This window comes from Scyliorhinus canicula, chromosome 13 (genome assembly GCF_902713615.1).
Source record: "Scyliorhinus canicula chromosome 13, sScyCan1.1, whole genome shotgun sequence".
Taxonomy (NCBI): Eukaryota; Metazoa; Chordata; class Chondrichthyes; order Carcharhiniformes; family Scyliorhinidae; genus Scyliorhinus; species Scyliorhinus canicula.
This window is the reverse complement of record NC_052158.1, coordinates 12,287,263-12,311,566: the sequence shown is the minus strand read 5'-3', so window position 1 is coordinate 12,311,566 and position 24,304 is coordinate 12,287,263. Positions and strand designations below refer to the sequence as shown.

Below are 24,304 nucleotides of genomic sequence, written 5' to 3'. Positions count from 1 at the left end.
CACAGTGAATACAACCCACCCGCCATCCTGACTTGGAAATACATTACCACTCTTTCATTGTCACTGGGTGTAAATCCTGCAACTCCCGCCCTAACAGCACTGTGGGTGCACCTACACCGCAGGGACAACAGCGGGTCAGATAGCCTGCCCAGTGCCACGTCCCAAGGGGCATTAGGGATATGGAAGGAATGCTGGCCTAGCCATCCTGTGAATGTTTTTTTTGTTAAAAAGCATATTGAATAGAAGTGGGATTCGATCCCATCTCAGGTTTCTCCAGGCCCATTTGTAGACCTAACTATTTCTTCACGTGAAATTACCCAAGCTTTCTTTGAGAAGGTGACCAAACAGGTGGATGAGGGTAAAGCAGTTGATGTGGTGTATATGGATTTCAGTAAAGCATTTGATAAGGTTCCCCATGGTAGGCTATTGCAGAAAATACGGAGGCATGGGATTCAGGGTGATTTAGCAGGTTGGATCAGAAATTGGTTAGCTGATAGAAGTGGTGGTTGATGGGAAATGTTCAGACTGGAGTCCAGTTACTAGTGGTGTACTGTTTTGGGGCCACTGCTGTTTGTCATTTTTATAAATGACCTGGAGGAGGGCGTAGAAGGATGGGTGAGTAAATTTGCCGATGACACTAAAGTCGGTGGAGTTGTGGACAGCGCAGAAGGATGTTACAAGTTACAGAGACATAGATAAGCTGCAGAGCTGGGCTGACAGGTGGCAAATGGAGTTTAATACAGAAAAGTGTGAGGTGATTCATTTTGGAAGGAATAACAGGAAGACAGAGTACTGGGCTAATGGTAAGATTCTTGGTAGTGTGGATGAGCAGAGAGATCTCGGTGTCCAGGTACATAGATCCCTGAAGGTTGCCACCCAGGTTGAGAGGGTTGTTAAGAAGTTGTATGGTATGTTACCTTTTATTGGTAGAGGGGTTGAGTTTCAGAACCATGAGGTCATGTTGCAGTTGTATAAAACTCTGGTGCGGCCGCATTTGTTGTGTTGCGTGCAATTCTGGTCACTGCATTATAGGAAGGATGTGGAAGCATTGGAAAGGGTGCAGAGGAGATTTACCAGAATGTTGCCTGGTATGGAGGGAAGGCTGAGGCACTCGAGGCTATTTTTGTTAGAGAGAAGAAGGTTAAGAGGTGACTTAATTGAGGCATACAAGATGATCAGAGGATTAGATAGGGTGGACAGTGAGAGCCTTTTTCCTCAAATGGTGATGTCTTACACAAGGGGACATAGCTTTAAATTGAGGGGAGATAGATATAGGACAGATGTCAGAGGTAAGTTCTTTACAGAGAGTAGTATGGGCGTGGAATTCCCTGCCTGCAACAGTAGTGGACTCGCCAACATTAAGGGCATTCAAATGGTCATTGGATAGACATATGGACGATGAGGGAATAGTGTAGGTGGGCTTCAGAGGGGTTTCACAGGTCGGCGCAACATCGTGGGCCGAAGGGCCTGTACTGCGCTGTCATGTTCGATGTTCTAATACGATATCTGAAGGGCCTTTCTGCTTTCCTGTGGCTAGTTTCAAGTTCCTGAGCCCAGCCACCAGGCCCGATCCAGGGTCGTTTGAAAGAGTGTATACTGAGCTCCCTGCCACACTGAACGCTCACACCCGTTGATCTACTCAGTTTGCTTGCTCAGCGTCGACATAATGTAACACAATGTTACCAAGAACCGCATAGTTCAATTTGCCATTCGATGCTGGAACATTGACTTTGAAACCGGAAGGCCAAACTCAGGTCCAACGTAACCAGTTGACCTCCCCGGATTAGTAACCATGTTTCAATAAAGTCGGAGATTCACGGTGTCAGCAAACTGAAAATTCTTGCTGCAATACCGTGATTGAGGATTCACTTTCAATTGTACAGAATTAGTTCACTAACCTCCCCGGCATTCACAGACAGTTCCCGAGATATTCCCCAGAACTAACCTCAATGAACATTCTCTTCTTGTATTCGGGTGACCTTCAAATTAGTCAGTTTCTCTGAATTGTTTACCTGCCATTTAATTCACGCCCGTTAAAAAAAAGAGGCTGCGTCAAAACTCCGCCAAGGTGCCGAATAAAAAGAGAACATGAAAACTGTGAGCGCCGGAAATTCAAATCAAAAATGTCCAGGAACACAGGGAAGGCGCAGACGTGTTGGCATTTCGCCGACAAAAGACAAGTTAATTTTGGGGGTGGCGGATAGGCGTTGGGGGACGAGGACGGCAAGAACCGATATCCAGTGGAGAGAGAGTCATGGAGTCATTTAAGACCCGAGTCGGGGACCATTCGGCCCATCGAGCCCATGCCACCAAGTAGGTGTATGAGCACAAAATTGAACGTTCGTCCCAATGATTTGGGCAGGGTTTGAAATCACCACTGGGTTACCTTTCCCATGCCCTCCAGCTGGCTGAGAATTGTATAAAAACCTATCTCAACTGATAGGTAGAGATAGGCCATTCGTGCCATCCTTTTCATGCTGGCTCATTTTAAGCACAACCGAACATTATCCCAGTGATAGCCTTGTTGCTCCATTTGATTGACCACACCCAAAGGTTGAGAAGATAGCGAGGTTTGGGGTAAGCCCCTTTTGGGATGGCACGGGTCCAATAAATGGGATAGAAGGACGAGAGGCGGCCGTAACTTAATTGGTCCACGTGTGAGCGAGGGAGTTTGGGAAGAACAATTTGAAATTTGAGCATGACCTCAAGGACGTGTAAACCTGGCGTGTGAAGTTCAGCGGGAGGCTCCGGCACACAATTAACTTAAAAGGTGAATTCTAATTCTGGAAGCCAATAGGTTCAATGGATTTCAATAATGCAAGGCGATCGGGGAGCTATGAAGCATGTGCACAAAGATTAAAAAAAGAAGAAATGTTATGACTACCCCATTTTAGATTGGATATTGAAGAGAAGGAAAATGAACTGCTCGGATTATATCAGGTTAACGGAGAAGTTACTGGTCAAGTGGACCATGTCCACTGAAGCAAAGAACGCTGAGGAGACTTAATATCTCCTTGAAAAATGAGCGGTCGGATGATTTGAATCGGATATTTGGTGAGCTGGTGGCTCCATGTTAAGTTCTCAAGGATGCTAACAGAAATGTCTTCGCTCAAAGAATTGTCAAGTACACAATGAGTGTCTGAGGAGGAGTTCAACACAAGCGGGAGGGCGAAATCTGGGTCAAGTGTGAAGCACTTTGAGAGGCGGCTGTGAGAATGCATTCGGCCGCCTGTGTGGATGAGACACCTATAGTCAGTGAAATGGCCTCTCTGCGTACCGCTCTATAGGAGGTTACAAGCTATCTGATGCTGTTTTTATTAACGTCACAATTTACATTTAATTTTGGCAGATAAAGACCAATTTATCTTCGCCCTCGAGGAGAGTGGGGAGATTCAACAAGGGGGTTCGAATACGTTTAATCTGTTGCTAAGCAAACACTTTCCACTCGCCCGGGTTAAGGTAATTGGCAAAGAGCCAACGGTAAGATTATAATTATTCTCACTTGCTTGTGCTCGGTCCGTTACTGCGATTCGAAATGAGCTCTTTGAAAGAGTGCCGGAAACAGATTGAATGGTAAATCGAAAGGTCAGTTGCTAAATTCTGGAGAAAAATAATCCGAGTCGAGGGGTCCAGTGGGACTGAATTGAAGGGTTCTTTCAAAGAGGCAACAGAGACAAGGTCGGCACGAATGGCCTTTTTTGTGCTGTACAGATCTGTAATAATCAATATTCTGATGAATAATCACAGGTTAGACAATTCTCTGTGTGTATGAATGAGTGTCTATGTGGGGGAGGGACTGTGGGTTCTGAGTGTGAGTCTGTTTCTGTGCCCCTGTGTACATGTGTGCGTGCATAGATGTGAGCGCGCGTCTGTCTGTGTCCCTATGTGTATGTGTGTGCTTGCGTATGTATCTTTGTGTGAGAGACATTGTTTGCGTCGTTGTTTATGTCTGTGTCTGTGTGTGTATGTTGTGTGTGTGTACATGTCTGTGTGTCTGAATGTGAATGTATGTATGTGTATGCGGGTGTGTGGGAGAAAGAGGGGGAGTGTGTGATGTCTGTATGTGTCTCTGCGTACGTGTGTCTGTGTATGAGTCTGTGTGGTGTCCGTATGTGTCTCTGTCTGTGTGTGTGTCTGTGTGGTGCCCGTATGTGTGTATTGTGCCTGTGTGTGCGCGTTGTGTGCGTGGGAAGAGGCGGAGATAATGCGGGAGGGAGGGCCAGAGGTTGTAAGGAAGGGGAGGGGCTCGCCCATCGTGAATCCAGCAAATGTTGGCTATCACCTCCCCTGAAATTCCACGGTGACTATTCCCGCGGCAACGGCAGCGGAGGATCGGTGGAATCCCCACCCGCAAAACCCGGCGCAATCGGCCTGTTCCATCGCTTCCTTAAAACGTAACAGCGGGAGGTTAGCGGAGCGCCTGGGAAACATAGTCTGGCCTTTCCACCTCTCAGTTCTCCGATTTCCCAGTCCCTTCTCTCCTCTGTTCCCTGACCTCCTCCACCCCCCCCCCCCCCTCCCCCCGGATTCCCCCTCCACCACACCCGGGCCATCTCGCTTTGTTCGACTTCAAACTCCAAGCTGGCGAGCGTAAAGAACAGAAAAGAATGGGGCCGGGTATAATTCAATCCCTTCTATATGTATGCATGGATGTGGATATGCACATCCCGCTCCGCCCCGGATATGCTGGTGTTGGAGAGACTATTTTTCATTCCATATATGGACAGAACGATAGCCGCTGGTAGCTTCTGGAATACCAGCTGCTTTATGCAGCGCACGCGCTCGGGAAAATCGCGCGATAAAGTGCATTTCTTTGCCCGACAATCTTAATGAATGGCACCACCCAACAGCTCTGACTTCTGATACCGCCTCGGGGAACAGCGAATGCAGAATTGCGGACTGAAAGAAGGTGGATGTCCCCAGAAGCAGGAATCGCCGCCGCCGCCGACAATGGCTTCTGGCCATACCACCCTGAATTTGGAAGATGAGCTAAACTGCCCCCTCTGCCTCCAGCTCTTCTCGGACCCGGTCATCCTGGACTGCGGCCACGATTTCTGCCGGCTGTGCATCCTGAAGTTCTGGGACAACCAGAACCGGGAGACGTGCCCAGAGTGCGGCCAGGTCTTCCAGGACAAAACTCTGAAGTCCAACCGCGCGCTGGGCAAGCTGGTGAAGAAGAGCCGGAATCACACCCTGAATCTGAAACTGAAGGGGACCAAGCCTTACTGCATCGAACACGAGGAGGAGCTGAAGCTCTTCTGTGAAACTGACAGGAAACTGATCTGTGTGATGTGCCTGGATAGGAGAGACGGACGGAGTCACAAAGCGCACAACTTCATGCTGATCAACGAGGCGGTCGAGATTTACAAGGTAAGCGAGCAGGGGACCAAAGTCAAACGAGCTCAGGCCCCCTTAACTTGTCAATTTCCTGAAAGGCCAAGTGGCTGATGCACGATCCCGCTAAGAATGTCGGTTTTCATTGCAGGAAAAGATGAGAGTGAGCCTCAACAACCTAAAGCAGAAGAAAAGCTATTACCAAGATTTCGAAGTTAAACAACAGGAAAAGATCACAGAGATCAAGGTAGCTGTCTCAGTGTCTCCCGAGCCAATTGACTCTGGGCTAACCTACCGCCTGAATCTTCACATTGTTTGGTAACGATCACACTTTATTATTGTGTCATTGTTGTTGTAGGACCAATCGAGCAAGTTGCAGACCCACATCACCAGCGAGTTCACCAAAATGCGTAGCGTCCTGGAAGAGAAGCAGCAGAACATGTTCACTGACCTCTCCACGCAGGAAAGCGAAGTCTTGAGCAAGATGGAGATCAACCTTCGGAAAATCCAAGACAATTTGAACCGCACTCAGCACGTGTTGTCCAACGTGCAGAAACGCTTGGACTATCAGGACATCTATACCATGCTGAAGGTGAGCTGGCCATTGCTGGCCCGCCGACCCCGCTCACTCCTTCGGTCCTCCCATCCCCTCCCCCCGCCCACCGCCACCGCCACTCCCACCTCAATTTACCTCGTAAGAGCTTCCGCAGGTCGGAAGATCACAGGCTCAATTTTCACAGCCGTTTCTGTTTTTGAAAACGCCCGATTCATCCCCTTCACTCGAAGCAGAACACACCGCCGCATCCCCAGGATGTGGAGAGGAAAACAGGAGCAGCTTTGCAAATGGGGCAGAGCCCTCAGGACTGTTTACCCCGCCTTACCCCACCCCCCTCCTCCCCAGGTACAATACATTCAGTGGTGAGCCTGTGGAACCTGAAGGCTTTTTCGATGAAAGACAAGGCCGCATGCGTCAGAACTCACATGGGTGGAGGGGGAGGGGGTGAAATGAAAGAAGAGGCAGTGGCCGTGTGGGGTCCTGGGTGGGAAGGGGATGGGCGTGTAGGTGCCACAGAATATGCAGTTCAAAATTGAGGCTTAAAATCGAGGAACTCTCTCCCGAAGTGTGGGTTGACCGACACCACAGGGACTGGAGGGTCTCCAGAGGCGGATGCAATCGGGGATAGGCAATAAATGGTGGCCTAGCCAGCGAAACCCACATCCCGGGACCCCATGAGTACAATACGGAGAAATTAATGGAAGCGTATATGGGGTGAGTGCCGGGGACAGCGGGTTTGGCTTGTTGCATACATCCGCCTGTTTTCACTCCCTCTTTTGCACCAACTGTCTTGTTTAGGCAGAACCTGTTGATTCTGCCCAAGAGTCCAAATCGGATGTGGTGGAGTGGTAGGAGAGTGAGTGGCGAGGGGGTGGGGAGAGAGTCGTGGTAGGTAAGAGAGTGACGGCTGGGGGGGGGGGGGGGGGGGGGGGTCGTCGTGGGTTGAGTTGAAGGTGGAGGGGTGGCGGGGAATTGGTGGCGGGTTTGGAGGAGGAGGCGCGAAATTGCAATTCCCTTCCTCCGCCGCAGGCTGATGGATTTCTTCCATTGTCTCGAGAATTGTCCAAAATCATTTCTCCTCTGTTCGACCCGATTATTTTGTTTTATTTTTGTAATTGAGCGTCTGCGCGATACCCGGCCGCCTCGATGCTCAACAGAAGAAATTGGATCAGGAGGACAGGCCAGTCAGCCCTTCGAGCCCACTCCGCTATTCAATTAGGTCCTGGCTTTCTTTTAAATCGACACCATTTTCCTGCAATATCCCCCTACTCCATATTGTTTTAACATCTTGGACAGCACGGTATCACCAGGGGTTAGCAATGTGGCTTCACAGCGCCAGGGTCCCGGGTTCGATTCCCGACTTGGGTCACTGTGCGGAGTCTGCACGTTCTCTCCTTGTGTGTGTGGGTTTCCTCAGACGTGCATGTTAGGTGGATTGGCCATGCTAAACTGCTCTTAGTGACCAAAAAAATTAGGAGGGATTATTGGATTAAGGAGATAGGGTGGAAGTGAGGCCTTAAACGGGTTGGCGCAGACTCGATGGGCCGAATGGCCTCCTTCTGCACTGTATGTTCTATCTTGAAATCTGTGGGCTCGACCGATAATGACCTCTTGCGACACCACAGCGTCAGATGAGTTCATTTCCCCCTGCCTTTGGTTTAGTGGGATAAGCCAAAGCCAAGTTGTTTTGAGACATATGCAAAGACGGCTTTACACGAGGTTATTGCAAATGATCTGGCTGAATTCAATGAAATTAGAGAGTTGACCACTTTTGAATCGATTCCCATACTTCACCGCGTGTGTGTTTTTCTATCTGATGCATCTTATTCTGTGAGTTTAAATCCCAGTTTTATTTTACTTTTAGGAACCGCCGCTCGACGAGAAGAGGTATGGCACGTTCTTCACAGAAATTCCGTAGAACAATTAAGGAAGACATTGAAAGTGTTTTCTTTGCATGTTGCAATGTTAAACTCTTTTATACTTCCTTCAGTGCTGAAGACGATTATCAGCCTACTATAACAGAAGGCAATCTGCCTATCGGAGTATTCCAAGGGCCTGTCCAGTATAGAGTTTGGAAACAAGTAATAGACGTAATAATCCCTGGTAAGGAAGTCTTTTTGTACCCAAAAAACATCCTCAGTAAGTATAATCACCTGACCAACCTGGGGCGCTTAGATTTAAACAGGGAGAATGCTCTAAAATCCAGTAGCGCTACCAGCCGTCTACCGCCTTACCTTTGCGGAAAAGCGCGCTTAAAGGGTGGAAAACTGTAAGTCCGGCCGTTTGTCTTGGACTAACGTCAGTCTGGTGCTCAAACTATGCAGCTGGCTATATGGAGTTCGGTTACAGGTCAGCCATGATCTGAATGGATGGCGAAGGGACTAAATTTGTGGGTTCCTACCGGGTGGGCGTCACCTGGTGGCCACATTGTGTTTCAGGGTCAGAGCGTTCAAACGTTAAACTACAATTGATACATAGCTAAACTAGAGATCCGGAACTATGGGGCAGGCGGCTACAGAGATTCAAAAGAGTGAGAGGCCAGGAAGCTCGTTAGTAAGCAGTGGCTAACTGACAACCTTGAATGTTTCAATGGCTGACTGCAGGAAGGAAGGGGTGAGTGAATGGTGGAGTACACGGGGTGAAATCCTTTATTCTCAAATGATTGGGCTGCAGATTGAAAGCGGATCCCTGTGACGCGCTGTTCTGCAAATTGAATATGTGCTGTTGATGTTTCTTTCTGTCCTAAAGGCCGGAAGAACCTTTCACTTCTCTGGGTAACTTGTTCTTCGTTATGTGGCAGTGGAGATACAATACAAAATCGGTTTCTGGGTGGTTGTTTAACTTTGCGTTTCCATTAAAATATTCCGCAATTGTCAGCGTAGCAGTCGCCTAAATGCTGCACCAACAAACTAGTAGGTGACACTGAATTATCCCTCATGAGGATCTGGAGATAACACAACTTTTATGCTAACGTTGGGGCGGTACTCAATCAGTTTTCTCACATTATTGAATACTAACAGAACAGAAAACATTTGGTAATCTGCAGTTGGAATTGCAGGTAGGGTGAGTATAAATGAAACATGTTCCCAAGACTCCTGCTCGGAGGCACAGTGGTTAGCACTGCCGCCTCACAGCGCCTTGGGTCACTGTCTGTATGAAGTTTGTATGTCCTACCCGTTTTCATCAGATGCGTGGGTTTCCTCAGGTGTTCCGGTTTCCTCCCACAGTCCAAAGATGTGAGGGTTAGGTGAATTGGCCCCTTGATGTGCAGGCTAGGCTATGGGGTTATGGGTACAGGGCGGCGTGGGCGGGGGAGTGTAAATCGGTCGCTCATTCAAAATGTTCGGTGCAGACTCGATGGGCGGAGTAGCCTCCTTGTGCAGTGTCCGGATTCGATGATTCTATGACTCAACTATGAGAATAATTCTCCTCCAGGCTCATTTGAAAAGCTGGGCCCACCTGTTCAGCGGTGGCTCGAAGATGATTGTTGCCCTGATTGGGACTGGCCAGAATGTCGGTGAGCAAATCCTAAACAGTGCATGTCCTTTTAATGTTCGTTCATCGGATATGGGTACAGCTGTCAGGAATGGAATTTATTGCACAGCATCAATGTCGTTGCAACTCTGCATGGCATTGGTGAGACCACACCTGGGGTGTTGTGCACAGTTGTGGTCGCCTTATTTGTGGAAAGATGTAGTGGCATTGGACGCAGTTCAGAGGAGGTTGATTCTGGGTTTGTATGAAGAGAGATTGAACAGTTTATTCCCGTAACAGCCTCCCCGAACAGGCGCCGGAATGTGGCGACTAGGGGCTTTTCACAGTAACTTCATTGAAGCCTACTCGTGACAATACGCGATTTTCATTTTCATTTTCATTTCATTTACACTCTCTCGCGTTTCCAAGAATTAGGGGAGATCAAATTGAGGTATACAAGATGGTAACATGTATGGATAAAGTAGATGTGGAGCGGATGATTCCTCTTGTGGGGCTTTTGAGAATGGGAGGTAATTATCTCAGGATAAAAGGTAGCAAGTTTAAAGCAGAGATGAGGAGAAACTACTTCTCCCAAAGAGTTGTGAATCTGTGGAATTCGCTACCTCAGAGTGCGGTGGATACTGGGACAAGTGAGTACATTTAAAGAGGAGTTGGACAGATTTCTAATGGGTTGAAGGTTATGGAGAATGGGCAGAATGGTAGAGTTAAGGCCAGGAATGGATCAGCCATGATCGAAAGGCGGAGCAGGCTCGATGGGCCAAAAGGCCTAATTCAGCTCCGATATCTTATGAACCTATGAACTCATGTTGGTGGTGACACGTCTTCTTGAACTGCTGCAGTCAATGCGGTGTAGGTGCAACCCCGCAGAGTTGCTATGGACAAAGGTTTAGCTCACTTGGCTAAATCGCTGGCTTTTAAAGCAGACCAAGCAGGCCAGCAGCACGGTTCGATTCCCGTACCAGCCTCCCCAGACAGGCGCCGGAATGTGGCGACTAGGGGCTTTTCACAGTAACTTCATTGAAGCCTACTAGTGACAATAAGCGATTTTCATTTCATTCATTTCATAATCTTGACCATGCGGGATGGAGGTGTTAATCATTTCTTAGACCATTGTTAATTGACAGTTGGGCGAGTCATTGGTATTGACTGTACATTTGTTTCTCTCGCTAGAGCTATTTTCAACATTGTGGTGGTGTCTTGGGGCGATATTGACCTAAATGTCATCGCCACGGCGCCTAAATTGTCTCCCCATCGCATTTCATGAAATTAAAAATCAGCGAGTGGTGAAATGAGTGATGAATCCGATAGAGCCCGCTTTATACCAGGCGGGAAACCCATAAGGCCCCGAACGCCAGCTATGCACCCCACCGAAAATTGGTCTAATTTGGGACACGTATTAAGAACAAAATTGGGATGGAGATAAAACTAACGTCGCACGGCTCCGTCAGTGCTCAGTGAACGTCTCAAAGTTGTTCTCTGATGATTGTTGCCCTGTTAGTTTTCCTTCATACTCCTTTTCATTCGCCCTGTTCGGTTCTCCCATCATCAGCTCTATCTGCTGTTGGCGCCACCTCAAGATCTTATTCCCTTTATTATGTCAATGGAATAGTGGGCGGAGAATGAGGTGGGCGGAAAGAGAGGCGGGCGCATCCTGTAATATCGCTCGCTTTGCGATACGAGCCATGGGGACTTTCTCTTTATCTGGGAAGGAGAGGCTAGAAGGGAATTATGCAGAGAAAATAGTAAAGATCGATTGTAAGCTTTCCTAAACAAAAAAGGCTACTAATATATATTTTTTTATGTAAGTTTTTTAATTAAAGTTTTTTTCAGGGCAGCGAATAAACCCATGGATTAAGGTTTGGTAGACGCTTCCAGAATTGGAATGTTTAAGATCAGCATGTCCTTGCTTGGACTGAACAAAATGAACATTGGAGGGGGACAATAGATAACTAGTCCCAGGCTTTAAATAGTTTAACAAGGAGGCAGTTAAACTATATACCATAACTTATAAGGTTGAATAAAGAGTGAAAGTAGATCAAAGTGATTATGGACTTCAATGGCCTTGTAGCAGGAATGGATGGATGATGGAGAATCTGCCGCCAGATTTTCACCCCGCCCAAACTTTCTCCCCCCAGTTATCGAGTTGCTGTCGCCTACTTTGAGCTGGGCCTTGTGGCTTGTTTGAGCTTTAATGTGCGGATTAGAGAGTGAGGGGCACTGGGAAACGAAGGGGATAGTGCCAACCGCTCGAAAAAAAGAGAGAATTTAAGGACACAGGCGCGAGAAAAATACGCAGTCAAATTGGAATGAAAATAATCAATCTTGCTCGGATCATGGGAGTAATAGATTATAGAACATTGTTCAATTGGTTTGTAATAAGGTTATTTAGAATTACTTTAGAAGACAAATCAGGAACGGTTTTAAGGAGCTTGGGGATGGAAGCCAAGAATGGTTGTTTTTAGTTTAAATGTTCCGGCGGTTCCGGACATTATTCCTGTATACAAATATATATAATCCTTTTTGCTGGATCCATTTTAAATTTACCACTGGGTTATCCATGTGGCGTTAACTTCCTGTTGCCTGTTAACCTGTCCAACGCAATTCCGGAGAGAGAAGGGTTGGCAACGACAGTTTACGACCATTCTGGATTTGAAAGCCTGCCCTATTGGTTTGCCTTGAAATAAATCGGGCGCATAAGGGTTAGGGTTCGAACACCGCATGTTTTCTGCTGGCTTCAACTGAAATCATCCCCTCCGCTCCACGGGTTAGCTGAATATACTGAGCAAATACGGACTTGCTGTGCCGATATAAATAAATAACTTGGATATTGGAAGGCATTTTATTTTTCAAATATGCTGATGATTACCAAACTTGGTGGTGTGGTAAATGACTGATACCAGCCTACTGCAAAAGACTACGGGTCAGCTCGCGGAATGAGAAGACAAGTGGCAGATAGAAATTACTTCCGGGTGTGGTGATATATTTTGGTAAGTGGGATAGGGAAAGGCAAGAGAGGCACATTTCTGCAGAGGGCGCCCGAGACACAGCGACATTAGGCCCTGCGTCAATGTAGTGGGAAATATTAAGCGAGATGTCAGCAAACCAGTTGTGGTATCGGGATCAGTGACTAAGTATTGGGTGTAAATCAGAGTAGTAATGTCGAAGCGTTATACAACTGCTGTTAGACCACATCCAAAGCAATGCATCCAGTTCGAGTCACTGTACTTTAGTTTGGTTGTGTATCCATGAGAGCCAAGGAAGAGATTTACCCCAATAGTTCAAGGATGAGGATTTATTTAGCTACAGGTTTGTTAATGTACCATCAACTAGATGTTCAAGGTTTCTTAATATCAATTGCGTTGTCAAATGTAAGAGAAACAGGTAATGGGTATTAATTGCATGCGTGTACATAGACGTAGGGGATAGCTGGGAGACTAGGGAAATACAAGGCTCGAGACTTTACAAGTTAATAAACTCTCGATAAAGAACTGGTCTCTGTCTTGGATTCAGCTTCGCCGATCGTTTAAGATTATATTAATAAAGGTTAAGTTGGAGAACCTGCGATTGTTCTCCTTAGAGCAAAGGGGAATTGAAGGAAGATTTGATAGAGGCATCATAAAAATATGATAAGGTAGACAAAAAAAGCTCTACCCAATGGCCGACAGTGCAAGGACTAGGTCATCCAGATTTAATGTGTTGGGCAAGAGATGCAGTGTGGATGTGAGATAAACACTTTCGGCAGCGAGTGGCAATGACCATTGTCTTTGAGGGTGGTGGAAGCAGACTGGAACAAGAATTTCCAGAGAATATTATACATCACGTAAGAGAAATAAACATGCAAGGGCCATGGAAATAGAACGGGGAATTTAACTGACTGTAGAGAGTTGGCATGGACTCGATGGACCAAATAATCTTTTCCTGTGCCAGAATGACTCTGTACGAACTGAAGGCATATTGCTTTGGCCATTTGACAATGGTTTGAGAAGAGCTGTTTGGACCGTTATTGCTCTTGTTTTCGTTTCCAATGATGTGTGCCAGATTCATCTGTTGAGCAAGGATCTTGCACTCGTGGCGAAAACCAGGTGGGCAAAATATAATTGCACCAGAAGCCACAACATTGGCGATACTAGTTTGGTCAATGACTACCATTCTATACCATTCCTAAACCCAATGCATGAGTCATTGAGGAGCCTGCATAATAGGCTTGAACTGTTAGCGGTACTTTACACCCACTCCGAAATTTCATCTCGCCCTCCACTACTCACTCCAGAGGGGAAGGAATGGAAAAGGTATGCTCGATCGTGCCACTTTCCTTTTTCTCCAAATTCCCGGGGAACCTGTCTGAAGGTTTTAAACCCTCCTTCCCACTGAAACTAGAAAACGTCATTCGTGATCTTTGCCTAATGCTCCCCTCAATTAAATATGATCAGCATTAGTAGGGTTCCCTTATCTTGGAGATTCCGGCCGCTACCCAAAACTTTAACCTATCTTTTTTCTTTTCAGACGCCGAAGAACCTGATTGGCTGAATTGTCTACATGGTGGCAGGTTAGCGGCTGGGTTTGGGCTAGCGCCCGGCCACGTAACTCCACCGCTAACCTGCTGAACTTTGACCCCAAAGCCCTGATTGCCATCGCGGACTGAGTAGGGGGCGCTATTTCCCACCCCTCATTAAGGTGTTGCTGCGGTGGCCGCGGAGAGTTGATAGTTGTGGCAAGGGCTGCAGATATTTCGGATAGATTTCCCGTGACTCACTTCAATGGCGAAGGAGGATATCATGAGGGGACATCATCCAGTGGATGCCATATGGTGGAACTGAGGAACAAAAACAGTCTGAAACTGTAATGGGTGTTGTGTATCGACCCCCCGTTCGCAGTTCTGAGGTTCCAGGATGTATAAATGCAGAAATTAGGCAAGCAAAGGCAGAGTAGTATAAATAGAGAAGTTCACCTTAGACATAGATTGGGAGAGGCAGACAAGCACCTATCAGAAAGCTAGTGAATTTCTGGAATGTGTCCAGGATATCTCTCTGCAGCAATATGTCCTTGATGCAACAAAGTGGCAGGCAATATTAGATTTAGTTATGAGTGATGAGCCCACTTTAATTAGCAGACTAACTCTGCGTGAACATTTGTCAAATAGTGATCATAGCGTGACTGAATTCAGTGTGGCGTTTGAAAGTCAAAAACACGTTTCCGATGTTAGAATTTTAGACCCGGGTAAGGTGAACCTTAATGGGATAAGACAGACTGTCCACGGTAAACTGGGAAGATTTGGTAATGGGTCAAACGACTGATGATCAGTGGAGAATATTTAAACAGACATTTAAAGAGATACAGAGAAAGTATGTACCCCTGATAGGAAGAGACGCCAGTTCAAAAAACAAACCCAGCCATGATCAACTAAAGAGGTTAGGGACCGCATAAAAGTCAAAGTAAGGGCTTACAAAAATGCATAACATAGCACAGATCCCGACGAATGGGATAGGTACAAATATGAGAAAGCGTCACAAAGCCGCTGATAAGAGCTACTAAAAGGGATTATGAAAGGAAACGTGAAAGGGAAATCTAAATCAATAAGAGGAAGTGTTATTGCCAGAAAGGTAAATATGGTAAAGTCGCCATAGTCCCAGATAACCATAGGCTGTTTTCCACTTTTGAGGGATGTGCTGACTGGTGGTGATTTAACCTGAGGATCATCCCACCTCAGGCAAGGGGAAAGGTTGAAAAGGCAGCGGCCTTGATGAATAACCTCAGCCAGTGAGGGTGTTAGTTATATAAAGGGAAAATTGGTAATGAAGAGCAATTTAGGCGCACTTAAAGCTGGAAATTGAGATATTGTCAGTGATAATGGGGAAATGGCAGAAATGTTGAACAATTAATTTGCCTCAGTAATTGGAGTTGAGCAGGATGACAACTTGCCACAAGTCCCCCCAAAAAATTAATAGTTGATAGAGGACAATAAGGTAATACAATTAATGTATGTACAGCAACACTAATTTGGAAATTAACAGATTCATAGGACCTGACAGTTGCCATCCACAGGTGCGAAGTGAAGTAGGGGAGCACATTGTAGATGCACTAACTATATCTTTCAGAGATTCCTAGATTCACGAGAAGTCCCTATGAATTGGAAAATTGTACATTTCATTCTACTTTTTCACAAGGGTGAAAGGGGGGAACCAGACATTTACAGATTAGTTAACCTAGCATCTGCGGTGGGGAAATTGCTGGAGTCTATAATCAGGGGAGGGATAACTGGACACCTTGAAAAATGTCGATCGATCAGGGAGAGCCAGCATGGATTTGTGAAGGGAAGGTCATCCATGACTAATCTTATAGAATTTTTTGAAGAGGTGACTAAGGTCAAAGGGGAATGTCTATGGATGTTATTTATATGGACCTAAAGAAGGCATTTGATTAAGTCCCACATAAGGGCTGGTTGATAATGGTAGAAGGCCACAGAGTTGAGGGCTAATTATCGACATGGTTAGGAAATTGGTTGTGTGGCAGGCGACACAGGGGCAGGGATAATGTGCAACTACTCTAATTGGCAGAAAGTAACTAATGGTGTACCACATGGATCTGTGCTGGGGCCTCAATTGACACTATTCATTCATTACTTGGATAACGGCAGAGAAAGTCGTATATCCAATATTGCTGATGATGCAAAGTTAGGTGGCATTGTAGACAACCTAGATGATAGCATAAAATTGCTGAGATATATTGGCAGACTAGGTGAATGGACAAAATAGGCATATGTAATTAAATGGAAAGAACTATGAGATTATCCATTTTGAACCCAAAAAGGATAGAGCAGAGTACTTCCTAAATGGAAAGAGATTAGGTACAGTGGATGTCCAAAGTGACTTGGCGGTTCAGGTACATAAATCTTTAAAATGCAAGGAACAAGTACAGAAAATAACCAAAAGGCTAATGGAATGCTAGCCTTTATATCTGGAAGATTGGAATTGAAAGACAACGGGGTTATTCTGTAGCTATACAAAGCCCTAGTTTGATCTGAATGACTGAGCATAGTTCTGGGCACCATACTTTAAGAAGGATATTTTGGCCTTGCATGGATAACATAGGTTTACACAGTTGATACCCAGATTACAAGGGTTGAATTACGAGGTGAGGTTACTCTTAGACCAGTTTTCGCTATAATTTAGAAGGCTAAAGGGTGATCTGATCAAAGTATTTGGGGCAGCAGGGTAGCATGGTGGTTAGCATAAATGCTTCACAGCTCCAGGGTCCCAGGTTCGATTCCCGGCTGGGTCACTGTCTGTGTGGAGTCTGCACGTCCTCCCCCTGTGTGCGTGGGTTTCCTCCGGGTGCTCCGGTTTCCTCCCACAGTCCAAAGATGTGCGGGTTAGGTGGATTGGCCATGCTAAATTGCCCGTAGTGTCCTAATAAAAGTAAGGTTAAGGGGGGGTTGTTGGGTTACGGGTATAGGGTGGATACGTGGGTTTGAGTAGGGTGATCTTGGCTCGGCACAACATTGAGGGCCGAAGGGCCTGTTCTGTGCTGTACTGTTCTATGTTCTATATTCAATTTATTAACAATGAAAATCAGGGTAGATAAAGATAAGCTATTTCCTCAGGTAGGAGATTCTAAAACTAGGGGACATAATCTAAACATTAGGGTTCGACAATTCACGAGAGTTGTTAGGAAGCATTTCTTCCCTCAGTTATTAATTTTAAATTTGAAATGGATAGATGTTTGTTGAGCAAAGATATTAAGAGATTTGGGCCAAAGGCACGTACATTGAGTTAGGTTACAGATCAGTCATTATCTCATTGAATGGTGGGGCGGGACAGGCTCAAGGGACTGAGGGGACAACTCCTGCTCCTATTTCCTATGATTTACCAAAAGTAAAATTGCAGGGGCCTATTGAAGGAAGATTAGCCTCGGTTTGAGATGGGGTTGAAGATCGCTATGTAGTCAACAGGGCAAAGGATGGCCTAATCTCAGAAAGTATTTGCCAAACCCATTTGCGATTCAGAGTAGGAAGTTATTTTCTTAAAAGATTTTATTCAGGTTTTTCATTTTATACAATACAAAATAAACAAGTATGTGTAGTCCAGATATAATTTACAAAAGCCAAACATTGGAAATAACGCACAAGATCCTACCACCTTAACGCCCCTACCCCCCCCCCCCCCCCCCAGACCCCATGTGTTTTGTTACTTCATTAAAAAATATTTCTATTGAACTTTTACATCTATACACTGTACATTAGGTGAGCAAGACGGTTGGTATGTACAATTTACATGTTTCCTTCATTGGCCTTCCCCTTGCCCCTCCCCCCAGTGACCCTCCCCTTTTATTGTTCGGGCTCCGAACAATGGGCCTTTTCTTCCATCGTAGGCTCTCTTTCATTTTGAATTTGTTACTTTTGCCTCTATGGCTTTGTTGGCCCCCTCCCCGATCTCTTCCCATGTCCCATCCATTTTTATATAAAAATTTAGTGTACCCAATTCATTTTTTCCAATTAAGGGGCAATTTAGTATGGCCAATCCACCTGCCTTGTACATCTTTGGGCTGTGGGGGTGAAACCCATGCAAACACGGGGAGAATATGCAAACTCCACACGGACAGTGACCCAGAGTCGGGATTGAACCTGGAACCTTGGTGTCGTGAGGCAGCAGGGCTAAACCATAGAACATAGAACAGTACAGCACAGCACAGAACAGGCCCTTCGGCCCTCAATGTTGTGCCGAGCCATGATCACCCTACTCAAACCCACGTATGCACCCTACACCTGTAACCCAACAACCCCCCCTTAACCTTACTTTTATTAGGACACTACGGGCAATTTAGCATGGCCAATCCACCTAACCCGCACATCTTTGGACTGTGGGAGGAAACCGGAGCACCCGGAGGAAACCCACGCACACAGGGGGAGGACGTGCAGACTCGACACAGACAGTGACCCAGCTGGGAATCGAACCTGGGACCCTGGAGCTGTGAAGCATTTATGCTAACCACCATGCTACCCTGCTGCCCCAAATTTCTCCATCTGGAGAAGATCAATATACAATCTGAGGTTTGGACGATGACTTCTATAAAGCGTGGGGGCTATTCATCACTTACTCCGAGTCCTGTTCGAGGCCAATAGTGGATAGGAAGGGAGGGCCGGTAGGGAGGGGCAGTGAGCGCAGGCTGGACCATACAGAATAGTTAGTAACAAGGAGGGGAGGCAAGGGAGGAACTGTGCCACTGTTCCACTGTTCCACTGTGCCACTTTGCTGCCCGTCCCACCATATCCCATTCTGATGTTCCCCAGGGTTCCTCCCTTGCCTCCCCTCCTTGTTACTAACTATTCTGTATGGTCCAGCCTGCCCTCACTGCCCCTCCCTACCGGCCCTCCCTTCCTATCCACTATTGGCCTCGAACAGGACTCGGAGTAAGTGATGAATAGCCCCCACGCTTTATAGAAGTCATCGTCCGAACCTCAGATTGTATATTGATCTTCTCCAGATGGAGAAATTCTGACAGGCTGGCCTACCAGTCTGCAGTTGTGCGTGGTGCTGTTGATCGCCAGCCGAGGAGATTCTCCAGCATGTGATTAGGGAAACAGAACCAAGGGTGTCGGCCCTCATCCCAATGTGAAGTTCTGGTCCGAAACCCCGAAGACTGCCACTGTCGGGCATGGCTCCATCCTCACCCCCACAACCTTGGGCATCGCCTCGAACAAGGCTGTCCAAAACTCGACAAGTCTGGAGCAGGCCCAGAACGTGTGGGTCTGGTTGGCCGGGCCTCCATGGCAGCGTTCACACTTGTCCTTCTCCTCCGGGAAGAACCTGTTCATTCGGGTTCTGGTTAAGTGCTGTCTGTACACCACTTTGAACTGCTGAGGCTGAGCCTTGTGCAGGAAGAGGTGGAGTTGGCCCTGCTCAATGTTTCCCTCCAGAGTCCACACCCTACCTCGGTACCAAGTTCATCCTCCCATTTCTGTCTTGCTCCACCTAGTGGTGTCTTCACCCTTTCTAACAGTTGTCTATAAATGTCCCCACAGTTCCCCTTCTCCATCCTGTCCACCTCCAGCAGTCCCTCCAGCATTGTATCTCTTAGAGCTCTAGGCTACCTCATCATCTCCTTGTGGAGAATATTGTTGATTTGTAAACGGTGGAGCTGCTGTCCATTCGATAGCTCCAGTCTTTCTGTCAGCTCATCCAGGGTTGCAAATGTGTCCTCCATGTAGAAGTCCCTAATTACTGGCATCCCTCCTGTCCTGTCTCCACTTCATAAAAATGGCATCTAGCATGGCTGGTGGGAATTTGTGTTTAGCACAGATGAGGGCCCTTGGTGTACACCTCTGTTAAACTGAAATGCTGTCTCATCTGGTTCCAAGTTTTTAACATAGCTGCTACCATGGGCTAGATGCGTATTTTGCCAGGCTGGATGGGAGTACTGACATGGCAAGGGGTCAGAGGGTCATTCCCGTGTAGGAGGACTTCTCATTTTGACCCATTCGTTGCTCATCCTCTTACTCTTTCGACTGTGGCCGCCCGGCGGTATTGCAGGTTCAGAAGGGCCAGACCGCCCATGTTCATTACCCTCTGCAGTGTAGTTTGGTGGATTCTTCAACCCCTCACATAAACACCATGAACATTTTATCTATTCCTTAGAAACAGGCCTTGGGGACGAAGCTCGGTAGGGATCTAACAGCAAGAGAAACCTTGGCAGTATATTCATCTTGATCGTCTGCACCCTCCCCACCAGGGGTGAGTGGGAGCACATCCCTCCTCTGTCGGTCCTTCTTAACTTCCTCCACCGGATTCCATTTGTGGATCCATGTCCAGTTGTGGACTATTCGAATCCCCAGTAGCGGAATTTGCTCTGGGCTATTTTGAATGGTAGGTCATCCAGCTCCGTCACTCCCCCATTCGAGTTCCCCAGAAATGCCTTGCTCTTGTCCAGGTTCAGTTTATAGCCCGAGAAGGCCCAAACTCTTCCAGGAGCTTTATAACTTCCTTCAAGCCATTACACCGGTCCGAGATATAGAGGAGCAAGCCATCTGCTGAGTGAGAATCTGTGGTCTCTGTCTCCTCTTCAGATACTCTTCCAACCTTTCGTGTCTTGCAGAGCAATCGCCAGGGATTCAATTGCCAGGGTGAACAGGAACGGGGACTGGGCATCCCTGCCTGGAGTCTCTGTGCAACTGGAATACTAAGAGCTGGTGGTGCTGGTCCGAATGCTCGCCTTTGGGCCATTGTACAGGAGCTTCACCCACGAGGCAAATCCTGTCGCTAGCCCAAACCGCTCTAGCACGTCGAGAGGTACTTCCATTCAACTCTGTCGAAGGCCTTTTCTGAGTCCAGGGAGATAATCACATCTGGTGGTCTCCTCCCGGATGGGGTTAGTATCACATTCAGCAGCGTCTGATGGTCACAGTTAGCCGTCTACCCTTGGCAAAGCCCATCTTGTCCTGTGCAACCACCTCTAGTACACAGTCTTCCAATCTCTTGGACACGACCTTTGCAAGTATCTTTATGTCCACATTGACTAGTGAAATGTGACTGTGTAATCCAAATTCCATTGGGTCTTTGTCTTTCTTGGGTATCAGCGATATGGTGGCCTGTGTGGGAGGCAGGGTGCCTCTCGCTAGCGTGTCTGTGGACATCCCCTGCAGCTGCAGGTCCCGGCACCTTCCCTGTCTCAATGGAGTTAATGCTGTCATGACCTCTCCCAGTCCTGTTGGTGCTTCTACCTCCCTTCGCCTATCATCCTCGACAAAGCATTTACAGTCCTTTGGGGAACCATTTCATCCTCTTGTCCCTGTCTAGGGGCTCAGAGGTGTAAAATTCCTGGCAGAAGGCCTCAGGTGCTTGGTTGACTTTTTTTGGTCGGGCTACCAACCCACCTCTGCAGTCCTTCATCTGCGCTATCCCCCCTCATTGCTGCCTGCTTTCTCAGCTGGTGAGCTAACAGGTGGCTAGCCTTCTCTCCATGCTTATAAAAAGTCCCCTGTGTCTGGCGGAGTTGGTGCACTGACTTCCTAGTTAATAGCAGGTTAAAGTCTGTTTGTAGCTTTTTCCTCTCCACCAGAAGTTCTACAGTCGGGGTCTTAGAGTACCTTCTGTAGACCTCCAGACTGGAGTTGATAAGTTCCTGCCTGGCCGCCCTCTCTTCACTATCTCTACGTACCTTGTAGGATGCAATCGCTCCCTTAATCGCTACCTTCAGTATCTCCCAGAACATGGAAGGTGAGACTTACCCATTCTGGGTGGCATTGTAGCACAGTGGTTAGCACTGTCCCTTCACAGTGACAGGGAGCGGGGTTCAATTCCCGGCTTGTGTCACTGTCTGTGTGTAGTCTGCACGTTCTACCCGTGTCTTCGTGGGTTTCCTCCGGGTGCTCTGGTTTCTTCCTACAAGTCCCAAAAGACGTGCTGTTCGGTGAATTGGAGATTTTGAATTCTCTCTCTCTGAACCAGAACAGATGTCAGAGTGTGGTGACGAGGGGCCTTTCATAGTAATTTCATTGCAGTGTTAATGGAAGCCTACTTGTGACAATAATAAGGGTTATTATTACTGTGGGTGTTAATGATGTATTCGCCTCTGGCCTGTGATGTTTTCTGATGGAAGACCTTGTCGGCCAAGAGGTCTGTGTTCAACCTCCAAGTGGGTCATTGGACACGGCCCATCTCCATTACATCCATGTAATGCGGAGCATGGTCAGAGTTGACTATCGCGGAGTATTTCACTCTTACTATGTCTGGAAGCACCGATTTTCCCACTGTAAAGAGGTTGACCTGGGTGTATACCTTGTGCACCGGTGAACAGAATGAGAATTCCATCTCACCAGGGATTAGGAACAGCCATGGGCCCAATGCCCCCATCTGCTCCATGAATGCTCCCAATTCCAGACCTATGTCTGTCTTTATCACAGTTCTGGGGTTCGATCGGTCTGTCAATGGGTCCTGTACGCAGTTATATTCCCCCCATGTTCAGTCGGTGTGTGTCGAAGTCAGGGATTTCTGCCCTGGTCTTCTCTGTGAAATTCATGCCGTCCCAGTTCGACATGTACTCATCTACAAGGACTACCGGTGCCCCGTCTGGGGCATCACTGGCCTTCACGTACCATCCACCTGTGTCCATAACCATCCTTGTCACCGTAAACACCTTCTTCTCACTAATCAGGATAGCTACACCCCTAGCTCTCGTCCCACAGCAGGAATGGTAGGTCTGTCCCACCCAGCCCTTCCTTACCCGCAGTCGGTCCTTCTCCCTCAAATGTATCTCTTGGAGGAAGATTATGTCAGCTTTCAAACTTTTCAAATGGGTGAAGACTCTGGATCTTTTTACCAGGCATTTAAGTCCCCTGTCATTCCAGGTGACTATCCTGGTGGTGGGTTCTGTTCTCCCCTTCCTGCGGGATCAACCATACTTATCTGGTGGATGCACCCCTGCACCCCCGAGTTTCCCTTTGTTAGGGGGCCGTCCAAAATGACTCTGGTCACCGTTCTCGCCATGAGGCCAGGCCCCTGCACTCCGATGTTTTCCTTTGCCTGGTTGGCATTCACCATGGCTGCCAACTGTGTGTACACCACGTGGGCACACCTCCGCATGCTTGGGTCTCCCCTTGTTTAGGGACCCTCCAAGGTGGCTGCTTGTGGTGCCATCTTGTTCCTTCAACCTGCACCTTACCAGGGCAGCATGGTAGCACAGTGGGTCCCACTGTTGCTTCACAGCTCCAGGGTCCCGGGTTCGATTCCCAGCTTGGGACACTGTCTGTGCGGAGTCTGCACGTTCTCCCCGTGTCTGCCTTGGTTTCCTCTGGGTGCTCCGGATTTCTCCCACAAGTCCCGAAAGATGTGCTGTTAGGTATTTGGACATTCTGAATTCCCCCTCAGCGTACCCAAACAGGTGCTGGAATGTTTTGACTAGGCGCATTTCACAGTAACTTCTTTGCAGTGTTAATGTAAGCATACTTGTGACAATAAAGATGATTAAATATTATGATACTGAAGCCAATGTGAGACCCATCCCTTTCTTATCCTTGTATTCCCACTATGTTCCCTTCTCTGTACCCTCTGATCCCCATACTCCCCCTGTGTCCCCCTCCCCAACTCCCCGCTTACTCCCATCCCTGCCCCATGATCCACCTCCTCCCCTCCCCCTCACGCCAGATGCTTCCTCCCTGTCTGGTAATGCATTGTGACCCCCCTTCTTTCATACTTCCTGCGCTAGCTTTCCCTGTGTTGTGGCTCCCCTCCCAGGGCGATCTTACCCCTTTCCCATGCCCGCTAAATATCTGTTCCCTGTCTCTTCTGCACCTTCTTCTGTGTTCTACCATGCTCGCCCTTCCATGTAGTCTGACATTTCTGTTCAAAGTGAGGCAGTACAGTCCTGTAGAAAAATAGTGTGCAACCATCCCCCCCTTTCCTCTCCTACTTCGCCCTCAGCATTGTCTTGCCTGCCTCCTGTCCAGACCGTTCATCTGAGCAAACCCATCTGCATCTGCCAGGGTGTTGAAATCATGTTTCTTATTTTTGATCGTGACCCAGAGCCTGACTGGGACCAGCATTCCAATTCTCACTGCGCTCCTGCACAGTGCCCATTTTGCCTGGTTGAACTCAGCCCTGCACTTTGCCAAGTGTGCCCCCGTGTCCTGGTAGACTCAGATTCTATGTCCTCCCCAGCTTCTCACCTTCATCCGCCTTGCTATCTCATGATCCTGATAGCAATGCAGTTTCACAATATTGCTCTTGGTTATTCAGCCGCTTTGGGCTTTGGTTGGAGCGATCTTTGTACCTAGTCGATCTCCAGCGGATTTGGGAAGCTTTCCCTCCTCATTAGGTTGCCCAGCATGGGTTACATAGCCCGTCGCTTCCCTGCCCTCGATCCTCTCTGGCAGGCCCACGCTCCAGATATTCTGGTGCCAGGACCTATTCTCCTGGTCCACGACTGTTG

The 24,304-nt window shown here is 47.5% G+C and overlaps 1 protein-coding gene across 5 annotated transcripts in view; it reads left to right on the top strand.

The window, feature by feature from the left end:
• Positions 1–2,720: 2,720 nt before the first annotated feature.
• LOC119976551 (zinc-binding protein A33-like) overlaps positions 2,721–24,304 on the top strand; it is a 31,110-nt gene continuing 9,526 nt past the window's right edge. For 2 of the 5 annotated variants that reach the window (XM_038817128.1, XM_038817124.1), the window contains exons 1-5: positions 4,530–5,370; positions 5,486–5,581; positions 5,693–5,926; positions 7,755–7,777; positions 7,881–7,993. In XM_038817128.1, the coding sequence (XP_038673056.1) occupies positions 4,885–5,370; positions 5,486–5,581; positions 5,693–5,926; positions 7,755–7,777; positions 7,881–7,993 (952 nt within the window). In that variant the 5' untranslated portion in view covers positions 4,530–4,884. Of the gene's footprint in view, positions 2,771–3,349; positions 3,481–3,728; positions 3,748–4,529; positions 5,371–5,485; positions 5,582–5,692; positions 5,927–7,754; positions 7,778–7,880; positions 7,994–24,304 lie in introns of those variants that run through there. The other 3 variants (XM_038817126.1, XM_038817125.1, XM_038817127.1) reach the window with 3 other exon arrangements.